This window comes from Cyanidioschyzon merolae, chromosome 6, assembly GCF_000091205.1.
Source record: "Cyanidioschyzon merolae strain 10D DNA, chromosome 6, complete genome".
NCBI classification, from domain to species: Eukaryota; Rhodophyta; class Bangiophyceae; order Cyanidiales; family Cyanidiaceae; genus Cyanidioschyzon; species Cyanidioschyzon merolae.
The window spans coordinates 237,169-250,093 of NC_010132.1; the positions used below are offsets into that span (position 1 = coordinate 237,169).

Here is a 12,925-nt window from a genome sequence, read left to right on the forward strand (position 1 = left end):
ACACCGAGCCTCCAAGATCCTCGACTTCCATGTCCATAAATTTCCCTTGGATTTCTTATTTTTGAAAACTTACGCACTTCGAAAGCATCTGCCACGAACCAGGAAAAATCATCTGATGACACACACCGAGAGGTGGAACGCAACTGAGGTGTAAAACGATAACAACCCAATGCGACGTTGCAGATGCCTAGTCGCAGCGGTGACACGGGCGCCCGCGCATTCCTCCCCAAGTCCTGGCCAGGTGTGTTGCTCGCCGAGACAGTGCGAAGCAGCTGCGTAAAGGTTCAACGGAGACCGCACGAGTTCCTCGGAGGACACGAACCAAACCCATAACACGCTGAGTAAGCGTGCTAGTACATCGCAGAGCTTGATCGCCATCGAGCAAAGCAGCAAACTTTGCGCGCCCTGAGCAAGTCGATAACCGTAACGCAGCCCCTCCAGGTGGAAAGACGCGCTCGTTCGGGCGTCAGAGAAAACCAACCATAGTCTATCGTAGCGCTCCGTCGTTCAATTAGATGTTTTGTTACGGAAAGTTGTTATGCATTCACTTGTAACCTGCGACATTCGGCTGCAGTAACCCGTCCTTGCGAGATAGTTTGCTACCCGAAGCCCGTCCCGAGGTGTACGATGTGGCCAGAAACACTCAGCGAAACACCGCTCTGGAAACGGGTACGTTTTGAGGAGCGCTTGTCGATATCTCCAGCTGTGCTGCAAGGTCCAAAAACTGTCTTCAACGCGATCTACCGCAGTCTATTCAACCGACTTTTTCGTTACGACCCGCTTCTGCAGGGAACCGTGGTGTCGTTGCGTGCGGTACCTGGCGCCGCACTGGATCCACTGCACAAGCGTCGGGCAAACACGTACACCGCTGCAGAACCAAAACTCGACCTAGAGGTTACGGATCGAGGGTTTTTCCATGTTCGGCTCCATGTGGAGGCTCTTGTTTTCTCTCCGCCGGTGGTTGATGGCGAAGCATCGATCGTTGTGAAGAATGGAACCCGGACGCGGCAGCTTCCTCGATTGTATGGTCGAGTCGTATTTCTCGGCACGCGGCATGTTGCACTACGAGTGTTTGGTATTTTTCACGCAGCCATTAGCGTGGATGATTTTCCGGGAGAATATCGACGAGAGCATGACCGATGGATACCGTTAGCAGTAGATGCCCCAGGTGTCGACTTATCGGAGAAACAAGTTCGTGTCGGGGACGTGCTCTGTTTTGAGGTGAAAGATCTCCAGCACGCGTCCAATGGTATCTTTGTGATCCGAGGAGGGGTTCCCGTCCCCGATGCAAACTGCGTGGAGACGACGCCGGCCCCGGGAGCACCACAAGCTGATACCACAACGCGCCCTCTAGAGTATACGCTTCCGGATTACGAGGCACTTCACGATGAGTTACTTCGGAACCAAGTCGAGCGATTCCTCACGGCTGCCTGGCGCGCGTCGACGCTGGGCGACCATGTGGACATCGCGACGTTCCAGGAGCTTGTGAGCCTGGAAATACCAGGTCACGATGGAGCTGCAAAGCTACCACGAACCACGACAGATACGGAGACGAATCTGGGGGTTATCAGACTCACTGCGGACGCTATTGACCGCGAAATCATATGGGACGCTGATAGCGATAGCATTTCCGAAAACAGCACCGCTCACGAGGATCCGTCGGCGTCGAAACTCGAAGCCCTATCCGGAGAGTTCTTCACATTGGGGAACGCTGACTCGGACCCGCTGGCAGAGCTTGTAGCTGCTTCACGTGGGCACCCCACAGTCGGGTAGCTGCTGTGTGCCACATGGCGTCGAGAACGATGGGTATGGAAAGCAACGCATGGCAGCGTTCTTGTCAGCTGAAGATGACGTCGCGGGTCACGTTTCTCCAGTCGTAAAGGGCAACCGCTGGATCCAGCGCCTGCCTCACATTCTATGATGAAAGCAGCTGAAGCGAATGTGGCGTTTCATATGCACTCCCTGGGATCTGATTCGCTTTCTCGATGCACTCATGTTGCAGCTGGAATATGATCCCATGCTTCCAACAGAATACCGTTCTCCTCAATGGAGCCGCTTCGCTCCAGAGGTGTGCATTCATTCAGTTCGGCCCAAAATGGTGTGTTCAGCACGACGCCTTCTTGCAGGGACCGGTGCAGCGCTCTCGTACGAGCATTTAGTTCTGGTTCGGAACACGGTACAGCCAGCTCGATGCGAAACCTGAACGAGTGCATTCAGCCTGCGTTAAAGCAAGCGCATGCGAATACATATGGACTAGTAATGCGTTAAATGGAGGAGCACTCGCTCTCTTGGACCACCGTGCTGCTTTGAAGAAACAAGACAGGTTCTGTGGCATCCTTTTCTGACGCATGCACAACGATATTGCCCACAAGTTGCAGCAACCGAAGGTGTATCGGCACCGAAATAGATGGACCCCAGAAGCGATTGGTAACGCCCGTGCCAATCGAACCCCGGCGAGACTGAGGCTCACGCAATGGATCTTTGTAGGCATGCTTAGTGATACAGGTCAATGGAGCACCATGACTGACTGGAAAATGGCAAACAAAACCGTTCGCTTTTTGTGTATGTGGCGCCCAAAATACGCTGGACCAGGGGCCCGTACCATACCAGCGAAATACTCGGGGCGAGAATCCAATGCCCCCTGTCCTGGGCTGTGATTTGTTCTCATCGAAAGTCTCTCCACGAGCCGACGCTCTCTGAATGGTACGGCAACGCCGTTCTGTCTCCGTGCAGCGACCGCACCGGCGCTATAGGCGCCATTGCGGATGCTCTCGGCAGGCATTTGGCACACAATAGGACGTTTAAAATGACCAGTATATCCGAGAAGAAGTATAGGTAATGTAACTTGGAGGTAGGGGGTTTGATGGATACTTCACCGCGTACTGAAAAAAAATAAGAAAAGAAAAAGCACACAATCGGCGAACGCTGGCCTAACTTAAAGTTTTGTCAAGTAAGAAAACGAAACTCTCCAGCGTTTGAGCTCAATCTCCGCAGTGCATACAACACACTGCGCACGAACAAACGACTCACGGGAAATAGCTGGACGCTCCGTATGTATGAGACACTTTCAGATATTGATCGGTGCGTTGAAGCGCGGGTGTGGAGAACGTGCTTCCGCGCATTGCGGCTGATGGAATCACATCATCGTGATGCGCTCTCTTGCGACTGCCTCGCCATTTGACGTTCGTTCAGCTTACCGTTCACCTTTTCGTGCGCCAGTTATTGTTTCACCTTCTTCTTCTTTACATGTTTCAGCGTTCATGCCCGCTCGTGATACGCATATGTGGTCCCGAACGCATCGATGGAAATCGTGCAACATCGATTCCCGCACTTGTTCTGGGTGCTCTTGTGGAAAGAGCAATCGTGCATCCCCGGCGAGTTACTGAACATCCAGCACCATACGCTGCCGCTCAACGAAGCGAAACCTAGGCCATTTTGGTTTCCATTTCATAGCACAGTCTGACGAATGGAAGCTTCTTGCTTCAGTACAGCAGTCAATGTTGGCGAGCCTGGCGCGTTCACATAAACCACTGCCAAGTATCGTCGGCATGGGGCACTTTCGGTTTATGTGATCCACGAACGAAGCCTGCAATGCCTCCCCATTTGCTCGAGATGGTGCATCGGGGGTCGAAGAAGGTCCTGGCGCCGTCGTTCCACATGTTGGCACGCCTCCTGGCGTCAAAGAAGCCCGCCTCCAGATAATACCGAGTTCTGGAAAAGTTGAGCAGCTTCATTAGCTCTCCATGCAGATCTTGGGTTCCGTACTCATGGTTAAGAGGTACGCCCAGAAACATGACGACCTTGAACCCGGAATCCAAAACGTCTACCAAAACTTTTTCTCCTATATCCTGAACTGTTGACATTGAGATTTATTGCTCGTCTTGGGCATGGGGTTCACAATCTGAAAGCAGACAGATATTTCAAGGGTCGCCACTGTCTATTTTCACCTTTTCCCGCTTGCTCCCCCAAACCTGGAAACCCTGAAGGATCTCCATCCCGCTATCCCCACAAACTGTTTCGAATGCCTCTGAGTTGTAAGCAGAGATCACCCGTTGCTCACCTAGTTGGGTATAAAGTTCAGTACAGATTTGTCTACGATGTTGAGATCTACCCTAGTCTGACGTACACGGAGCATGTTGAGTGATAGCTCGAGGAGACGACGGGCACTCTAATGCAGGCAGGGAGTCTGCATTGCCCCGGAGGACTCTGTTCACTTGCCCAAATCGCAGTGCAGATAGGAACACTGTTTCAACCATCCTTTGAATATGACCTCATTTGGCCCGAGGCCGAGACCAACACCATGCCCTCGGACGATTTGAAGCGATCGCCACGCTCGTTGCGGCATCTCTTCCAAACTCGCTACCTCTTCGATCTCCTGCGCCAGCAGCTCGTCACCCGCCTCCACTGACACTCGGAGACTACTCTCCATGACTCCCATTTTTCTTCGCCAGTAAGGAGATCGGAAAACGCCCACAGAGTGCGCTCCACGCAGCGCTCGAGCTAGAACCGCATTTGGGTTTTCTAGTCAGTTTGATACTGTTTGACACCTGCTTTGTGGATGTACCACTCGCAGACTGGGCACAGCAATGCGTCAACAAGTTCGAGGAAGCGCGTGCGCGAAGCTCTGATCCGACGATCAGACCATTTTTGCATCCTCTGTCCAGAGCGTCAGCCGCTGCATGAGGGTATTATGGAAGGATTCCAGTGGAATGTGCACAGCTGGCTGCCCTGCGTCCGGAACACCCACAAATGTTTGTTTCATGATGTGCATCAAAGCGAGAGAAGCTCGACGAGCCTCCCTCGGGCCGGGAGTTCGACTACTCCGTATGGCGTCCTGCCTCGCGCTCTATGGAAGATTTCATCAATGAATACATTGCATGTGGGAGACGATGACACCCGTCTCGGATAGTTCTTTCTGCTCCGATTGTTTAACTTGCTGTTCCATCTCGTCCTCTTTTGAGCTGGACTTTGCTCTTCTTAGTCTCGTAGGTTCTTCTCCTTCTCATCGTTAGCCTTGCCCTGTACGTGGTAGCGTAGCACGCATGTGGTTGCTATAATCTGTAACCATTGTTCTTGCGGACTCTGGAGTTCTGGGTAGACACTGATGCTGAAAAAAAGCCTTTTCTCTCTATGAATCTACTAGTTTATATCCCTTTTCATAGTGTTATCCGTTGCGAGTACGCCCACCGGCATATGCGCTCGTTTCTGCTCCTTCTCCTCGCACGAGAAGCGGAGCAGCGCAGCAATCTAGATGTGGTGATCGTCGAGAACAACTTGTATATACATTGCGGTTTCACGGATGCACACGACTTTAATGCTGTTCAGTGAGCGTCGAAATGGCGCTCGACAACTGGAAAGGCACCATCGACAGGATTGATCCAGGGGCACGGGCTGGCGCGCAGAGACGCTCAGAATCAGCCTCAGCTGCGCACACGATGGCCTATTGAGCGTGGCAGAACTGGGCGTTGTTGAAGATCAGGACAGTTATATGTTAGGAGCATTCGCCACGAACATTTCTTCGACCAAGGATGGGGTGTTTAAGTATCCTTTATTTTTCCGATATGTAGATAGCCATACGACAGCGTCGCCGCTATGGCTAAGGTTGTCGTCATTCTCGCCTGTCACGTCTTTCCGAACAGCGGCTTGCCTCACATTGAAGGACCGCCGAGTTCTACTATCCATCCCGAGTGAAGCCATATCGAGTGAGACGAACAGCCGCTTCTGCTTTCACAAGCGTTCGCATCTCAGAGCGTCATTGAAAGCATTTTGTTCAACGCGCGCTTGCCTTCTAGATAAGCGTGCAATGTACTCGCCCACTTTGTACACCGTTCGTGTCAACGGTAACAAATCTTGGAATCCTGCGACTTCTTGAGATATTCTTCTTCGAGAGCATATGAAATGCAATGGATTGATGCGTGGATAGTCGTACTAGTAGCGTAAAACAAGTTCTTCCCTGGGTACACGTCGTTCAGGAGAGGAACTACGCCAAGCTTGGCGCTTATCCACCTGCTGACCCTGGAGCAACTGATTTGTTCGAGTAGGACCTTTTACCCATGTTCTCGGTGACGGCATCATGTTTTTCTTCGACTATTCTCTATTGTAAAAAGGCAGACTCCTTTTGTTGTGCTACTGACAGAAGAACAAACAAAAAAGCGTGCTGCTGCATCTGCTCCAGCGTGCAGTGCTCTGAATCGAACGCTGCTTTGGCGATACCTCTGAACCTCGTCATTCTGGACACAATACATGCAACGCGGCGGCATCGACAGTGCCCGAGCGTTTCATGCACAGAACTAGACAATCCAGCACGGATTGTTGCCCTAGGCAACGTCGAGCACATATGTCCATTATAAAACCAATATGTTCAGCATCAGGAGCGTGCTCCTAGCGGCGCCTCATTTCGCCATCGATGGTGGCGGAGACGCTCGCACGGGCAATGACGTGCGCGCTCACGTCGCAAAGCCAGCGCATCGCGCTGCGTGAGCGTTCAAAACGTGAAACTACTCCGGTGTGTGAACTGACTCGTGTGCAGGGCGTGATCCCACTTCGTCCTTGTTCATCAGTTGGTTGCAGTGACATCTTTGTGTTTGTGGCGAAGAATTTGGCAGATCTGCTCGGTCTCTGAACTTGAAACCTTGTACTGCAGGAACGCACCGAAGACACCGCTTGGTGACGCATTGTGCTGGTGGTTTTTCATGGAGGTACAACAACGTCTAGCATTTGTGGGATCTGTGGCAAGCAAGCAGTCGACTTGGACACCGTGCCAAACCGACGCCTTGAAAGCGTTGAACCAGTGCACGTGTGCACAGCTGCAGACGTCGCGGAGGCGTGCTGCACGGACGCGTTCTCGTGCCGCATTACTGCGCTGTGCTGCTGACGATGGGTCGCTTGGAGAGTCCCACTCTGTCGAGTATACGAGCGCGGCACCGCTGAGCACGCCTCTTCTGGATGCAGTGCGCTTCCCCGCGGATATGCGCCAGTTCACCGTGGGTGAAGTGAAACAGCTGGCGCACGAACTGCGCTGGGAACTCTTGCGTGCAGTGAGCAAGACTGGTGGACACCTCGGCGCCTCGCTTGGTGTCGTAGAACTGACGGTAGCGCTACACTACGTATTCAATACCCCGGAGGACGCGATCGTCTGGGACGTCAGCCACCAAACGTATCCGCACAAGATTCTGACCGGCCGGCGTCATCGTATGCACACTCTGCGCAAAAGCGGAGGTATAAGCGGTTTCACTAGAAGAGTCGAAAGCGAATACGATGTTTTTGGCGCTGGCCATTCGTCGACTTCTATCTCGGCGGCTTTGGGTCTAGCGATAGGACGCGATCTCGCAGGAAAGAAACAACATGTGATTGCCGTTATCGGAGACGGCGCGCTTACCGGAGGCATGGCCTACGAAGCAATGAACAACGCTGGGTACTTGAACTCGCGGATCATTGTCATTCTGAATGACAACGGCCAGGTGAGCCTTCCGACGGGCACCAAGTCCGCTGCAGGCACCGGACCAGCTGGGGCGCTCAGTGGCTATATGTCGCGCTTGTTAACGAGCAAGGAGTTCCAGGACGTTCGCGCTATTGCAAAAGAGTTTTCTCGTCTGTTTCCGGATCCGCTGCAGCGCACTGCAGCCCAGCTTGACGAGTATGCGCGAGCCTGGGTTGCACAGGGAGCTGGCGGCAACCGCGCGACGCTCTTTGAAGAACTGGGCTTTTACTACGTCGGGCCTGTCGACGGCCACGACGTTGAGGTTCTCGTCAATGTCCTGAAGAATATTCGAGATGCACCCGGGAACAAACCGATTTTTCTTCACGTGAAGACGGAGAAGGGGCGAGGCTACCCTCCCGCCGAATCCGCTCTAGACAAGTATCACGGTGTATCCAAATTCGACCTAGCCACTGGAAAGCAGATGGTTCCGATGCATTCACCTCCGAGCTACACATCCGTTTTCGCCAAAGCGCTTATCGCAGAGGCCGATGAAGATCGCCGCATTGTTGGCATCACCGCAGCAATGCCGGGCGGTACCGGCATGGGCGCCTTTGGAGAGGCTCACCCTACGCGTTGTTTCGATGTAGGTATCGCTGAACAACATGCGGTAACTTTTGCCGCAGGCCTGAGTATCCAGGGTTTCAAACCGTTTTGCTGCATTTACTCGACCTTCTTGCAGCGTGGCTATGATCAGGTTATTCACGATGTTGCATTGCAAAAGCTACCAGTGCGATTCATTCTGGACAGGGCGGGCCTTGTTGGGAATGATGGGCCCACACATCATGGAACCTTTGACCTGGCATATTTGGGTTGCATTCCAAACATGATGATTATGGCCCCCAGTGATGAAATCGAGTTGGTGCATATGGTGGCGACGGCGCGGGCCTACGATGAGGGCCCCTGTGCATTACGGTATCCACGTGGTACCGCTGTTGGCCTCGATGTTCTCCGTGAACACTTCGGGTACGATCTGGAGGCCATTCCAGTGCGGGGTAAGGTGCTTCCGATCGGCAAAGGCCGAATCATCCGCGAAAAGAAGTCCGCCAGTACCGCCGATGGCGCCGAAATCCCACGAGGCGTCGCAATCCTTTCACTCGGGACGCGTCTGCTCGAAGCGGTACACGCTGCAGGGCAGCTGGAGGCTCTGGATGTTGCATGTACAGTTGCAGATGCTCGATTTATGAAACCGCTTGATACGGATCTGATCCGTCGCCTCATTCGGAATCACGAAGTGCTGATCACCATTGAGGAGGGCAGCATCGGAGGATTCGGCGATCACGTGCTCCACTACGCTGCTCTGAACGGACTTTTGGACGAAGGCAAATGCAAAGTGCGACCCATGGTCATTCCCGACGTCTTCATCGAAACAGGAACACAAGCTGAACAATATGAGGAAGCCGGACTGACAGCCGCACACATCGTGCGTACGGCTCTGCAACTGGTTGGAAAAGGCAATCTGCGCTTTGGTGGAAACGGAGTGGCGAATCCATCAGCGGGCACCGCGGCTGCCTCCCGCAACGCGCGGACTTGAGATGCCACTGCTCTTGAGCAGCGTCTGCGAGGCGTCCGGGCTTGAGGCTTCGCAGCGAGCGAACTGGCATGGATATGGTGCCTGATCAAGTCCGGTACCACGGGCATTTATCTTTGACACAAAGATCGTAAAATCATGACCTGAATCCGATCTATGGTGACAAACGCCGTGTGTTGCATGTTCCAGCAGCGAGTGGCCGGACAGTGCTGCCAGCACACCACCGTGGACGACGGGTACAGACGGTGCTGGTATTGCGTTCCCGCGAATAGAAGCCGCCCCGACGACGTTCGTCGAAGCGCGACACCCGCGTCACCAATAGATGCGATGGCATTCAGCAGGTCGTCCTTAACATGGGTATCGTGCGTAGGCGCAATGTCTGGAGGAATACTCCGTGTTGTTGTTGGCTGTTACGCAGCGCGCGTCTAAAACAGGTACAGCGTTGGATAAAGCTGGATGCGAGAACGTGCAGCTAGCGCCGAGGCTTCAAGATAGACAGGACATGCGGCATGGCTTCGTGCACCAGGTACGCGCACCCGGTGGCGAATGAGCAGAAACTGCGATCGGACGCATGGGGCAAAGCTACCGGCTTTGATGCGCCTCACGAGTGCCACAGTCATGTTTTTAGAGAAAGTGAGACACAATCGGCGCTCACTCTGGTGCCGCATAACGAGTATGCAACGGGTACAGCGTCAAGCACCTTGGGCGCGCGAACTCGAACTCAGATTTCTTTTCTACATACGGCTTGGTGTGAACGGGCGCAGAGCGCCAGCTCGGTCTCTGCGCTTTTCCACTTTTGTATCGTAGAACCTGGCGTCCTCGGTGTGCATGGAATGACGCTGGCACATCGGCTACGCAAAATGCCAAGCGCTTTTGGCAACGCGACCTGCGCGAAATGGACGGCGATCGGACGCTTACAACTACTTTTGTAGTCGCGCAGCAGACCAGTGGACAGCAGGGACACCAGCTAAGGACAGCGGAAAACGTTTGGACGCTACGCTGCGGCGCGCAGTGCGCCTCGTTTCCATACGTTCCGAGTACAGCGCTCTCCGTAAAGCCAGTCAGCGAGACAATTCGACGGCGCGTCCGATAGGAAGCTGCACAAACAACCGTACACACCGACCCGAGAGGAAACGCACACAACGTCTACAGCGGATTCATGGATAAATAAATCCACAGTCTATGTATCCATTGACACGCCCATATATTTCAATGATCTATATAAAATATATCCACAGTCTATGCATCCATTGAACAAATCCATACAGAACATTGCTCTATTCGAAATAAATCCTCAGTCTATGGATTCGTCAACGTCTCCATGCATCGCATCGATTCATGGGAGCCAGTGAAACTGGACGTGCGCGCCCGCCGCCGCCAGTCGTGAGCGCGCACGCATACCGATGCGCGCGCACGCACGTCGATGCGTGTCGCGTGTGACGCACGCATACACGCCTGCACGCATACACGCCTGCACCACTTTCTTCCAAGTGCTCGTGCCGTGTCGGCCGGCTCGTGGTCATCATCTTGCACATCTTCTGTATGGAGTTACCGAGCGTCCAAGAAAATGCGGTAGCGACGCTGGGCGGACGGCGGAACTCCAAGTCGCGAAAGAGCCGTAGGGTGCCGAGTCGAGCACCGTCGACATCCTCGCTGTCAGATGAGGCGAGCTCGCTACGATCCACAGAGCGTAGACGAGGGCGGACTAGCCTTGGATCGCCGTCACTATCAACGTTAGATCATGATGAGCAGGGTCCTGTGCGAGCGGGAATCGATGTTACGCTCAAACAAAGTGCGACGACGAACTCGGGCGATAGAGTTCATTTTGGTGTACCGCCAGCGTCGCCGATGACGGAGCGAGCCGCATCCCAGGTACAGGGCGCCTCCAATGCGCATGGAGAAGAACTACGTCCTACACAACGCTATGGGACCGGTCTTATATCAGGAGAGCGGTTTCGAGTCCCGGTAACACGAACCATGGCGGCTCTCGTTTTCGATGTTAGAAACTGGGGTCCTCTGGAGTTCGTGGTGCACGCCTTGTTCCTGGTCCAGCTCTTTGCGACATTCTGGGTGTTTCCACGACTGGACCCACTGTGCACCGATGCGTTGAGCGGCTCCTGCGCGGCTGGTGTCATTTCCTCTGTGATGCTCTTTCTCAGTTGGCGACTGGCGTACAACGTAGGGCTTGGCTGGCTCTTGCGTCGGCAGTCCCGTCACGCCGCTATTACCCATTGGTGGGCAGGTCTGTCCCCGAAATGGAAGCGAATTATTCGCAGATGCTTTCGCAGTTCGCTCTTGCCGGATGAACGGGTAGCGTCGCGAGCTCGCTACGGACCATCGCCACCTTGGCCAGTTGATTTCGAAGCCTGGGCCGCTTTCCGATGTCTTGCGACCATCGTCTTGGCAAATGACGGCTGGTCGTACCTGTTGCTCTGCTGCAGAGTGTTCCACTTTCCATGGATAGAGCGCTGGTATGCGAGGCCGGATGTCTGGCTCTGCTACCTCTTGGGCGTTGCGCTGATCGCATTTTCGCTCTGGGCAAAAGCGAGTGCGCATCGCGTGGTGGGTGACTTTGCCTGGTATTGGGGCGACTTTTTTTTCATCATGGAAGGTGAGCTCACTTTCGATGGCGTGTTTGAGCTTTTCCCCCATCCAATGTACACTGTCGGATATACTGCATACTACGGCTTTAGTTTGATATGCCGCTCGTACACTTTGCTGATTGCGTCGCTCATCGCACACATGTCTCAGCTGCTCTTTCTCATGAGCGTGGAGGAGCCCCATATCGAAAAAACATACGGCCCGAGCGAGAGGGCGCAGAGCCCCTCCTGTGCTGCAGAAAGCGTCTCTCCTGAGCGCATCTGCACCGTGTCATGCTGTTCCCGAAACAAAATCGAAAAGGAAGCTGTGGTCCTGGCGAATCTGGACCCGTTTCGAAATTCGGATCTGTCTCTGCTCATTATGGCGTGTATGACAATCTTTACGCCGGCCCTATCGGGATGGACGCTTACATCTCGATACTATGCAATGCAGGTCGTTGGCTGGATGGTCTTCCATTGGTGTGGTCTCGGCACTGTACTCTATCTCCAGAGTACTCGGCGCTGGTGGACACGGCATTTCGAACAGCGAGGCCACTGTGCGGCTGAAGCCTTTCGCCAATGGCAGCGGACGTTCAACATGAGCCTTGTGATGAACCACCTGGTATTTGTGATGCTCGCGCTTCACGACGCCCAACCGATCCGAATTCCTTCCGTTTGGTCGCTGGTTTCCGGTCGCACTGCGGCGCTCGTCGGCGGGTCTGCTCTTATCATCGTGGGAGCGTCGTCTTCTATTTCCGCATATCGGATTCTCGGAGATTACGGCTGGTTCTACGGAGACTTTTTTCTCGAACCGTGTGCGTTGTCGAACCATCAGGGGCCTTGGAAACGACCCGCATCGGTTGAAGCTTCTCTGCGCCCGTCATACGCGGGTATTTATCGGTATTTGAACAACCCTGATTGTGTGCTGGGCTACCTCTGGATGTACGGGCTGAGTCTAGCCACTGAAAGCTGGCGGGCGTTCTGGTTCGCGGTTTGTTCCCAAGCGCTTCATGTCTTGTTCTTGGTGCTGGTAGAGGTCCCGCATATGCACCGCACGTATGGGCCGCACTGTCGACGTGCAGCAGCGCTGGAACTGCTCTTACGTCGCCAAGTGCAACGCATTCGTGACCAGCCGCTGCTTCGGGAGGTAACTTGCAAAGTTGAAGCGCGCGTTGATGAGCTGCGCGGCCGGCTCCTGCACAAGTATCGATAGAAGGATTGAAATCCGGTTCGAAGCTTCCAACAGGACCTGCAGGAAGCGACGATTGCTGGAAAGAAAGCACTTTTTGGCACAAGGCACCTCCGCATGTATGCTTCCTTGCGTTGGTATCTGACTCC

General features: G+C 54.0%; 3 protein-coding genes across 3 annotated transcripts, besides 1 other annotated feature; all 3 read left to right on the plus strand.

Annotated features, from left to right (window-relative positions):
• Nucleotides 1-627: 627 nt before the first annotated feature.
• Nucleotides 628-1,773, plus strand: CYME_CMF088C (hypothetical protein; the record flags this gene model as incomplete). The annotated part of the gene is made up of 1 exon (XM_005535695.1): nucleotides 628-1,773. The coding sequence occupies one exon, from the start codon at nucleotides 628-630 to the stop codon at nucleotides 1,771-1,773; it is 1,146 nt and encodes a 381-aa protein (XP_005535752.1).
• A 4,919-nt stretch (nucleotides 1,774-6,692) lies between these two features.
• On the plus strand, nucleotides 6,693-9,011 carry CYME_CMF089C (1-deoxyxylulose-5-phosphate synthase; the record flags this gene model as incomplete). The annotated part of the gene is made up of 1 exon (XM_005535696.1): nucleotides 6,693-9,011. The coding sequence occupies one exon, from the start codon at nucleotides 6,693-6,695 to the stop codon at nucleotides 9,009-9,011; it is 2,319 nt and encodes a 772-aa protein (XP_005535753.1).
• A 1,539-nt stretch (nucleotides 9,012-10,550) lies between these two features.
• CYME_CMF090C (probable phosphatidylethanolamine methyltransferase) lies at nucleotides 10,551-12,800 on the plus strand (the record flags this gene model as incomplete). Its single annotated transcript, XM_005535697.1, has 1 exon — nucleotides 10,551-12,800. One exon carries the CDS (start codon nucleotides 10,551-10,553, stop codon nucleotides 12,798-12,800), a length of 2,250 nt encoding a protein of 749 aa, XP_005535754.1.
• Nucleotides 12,467-12,925: part of a sequence feature (possible transcribed region) that runs on past the window's edge.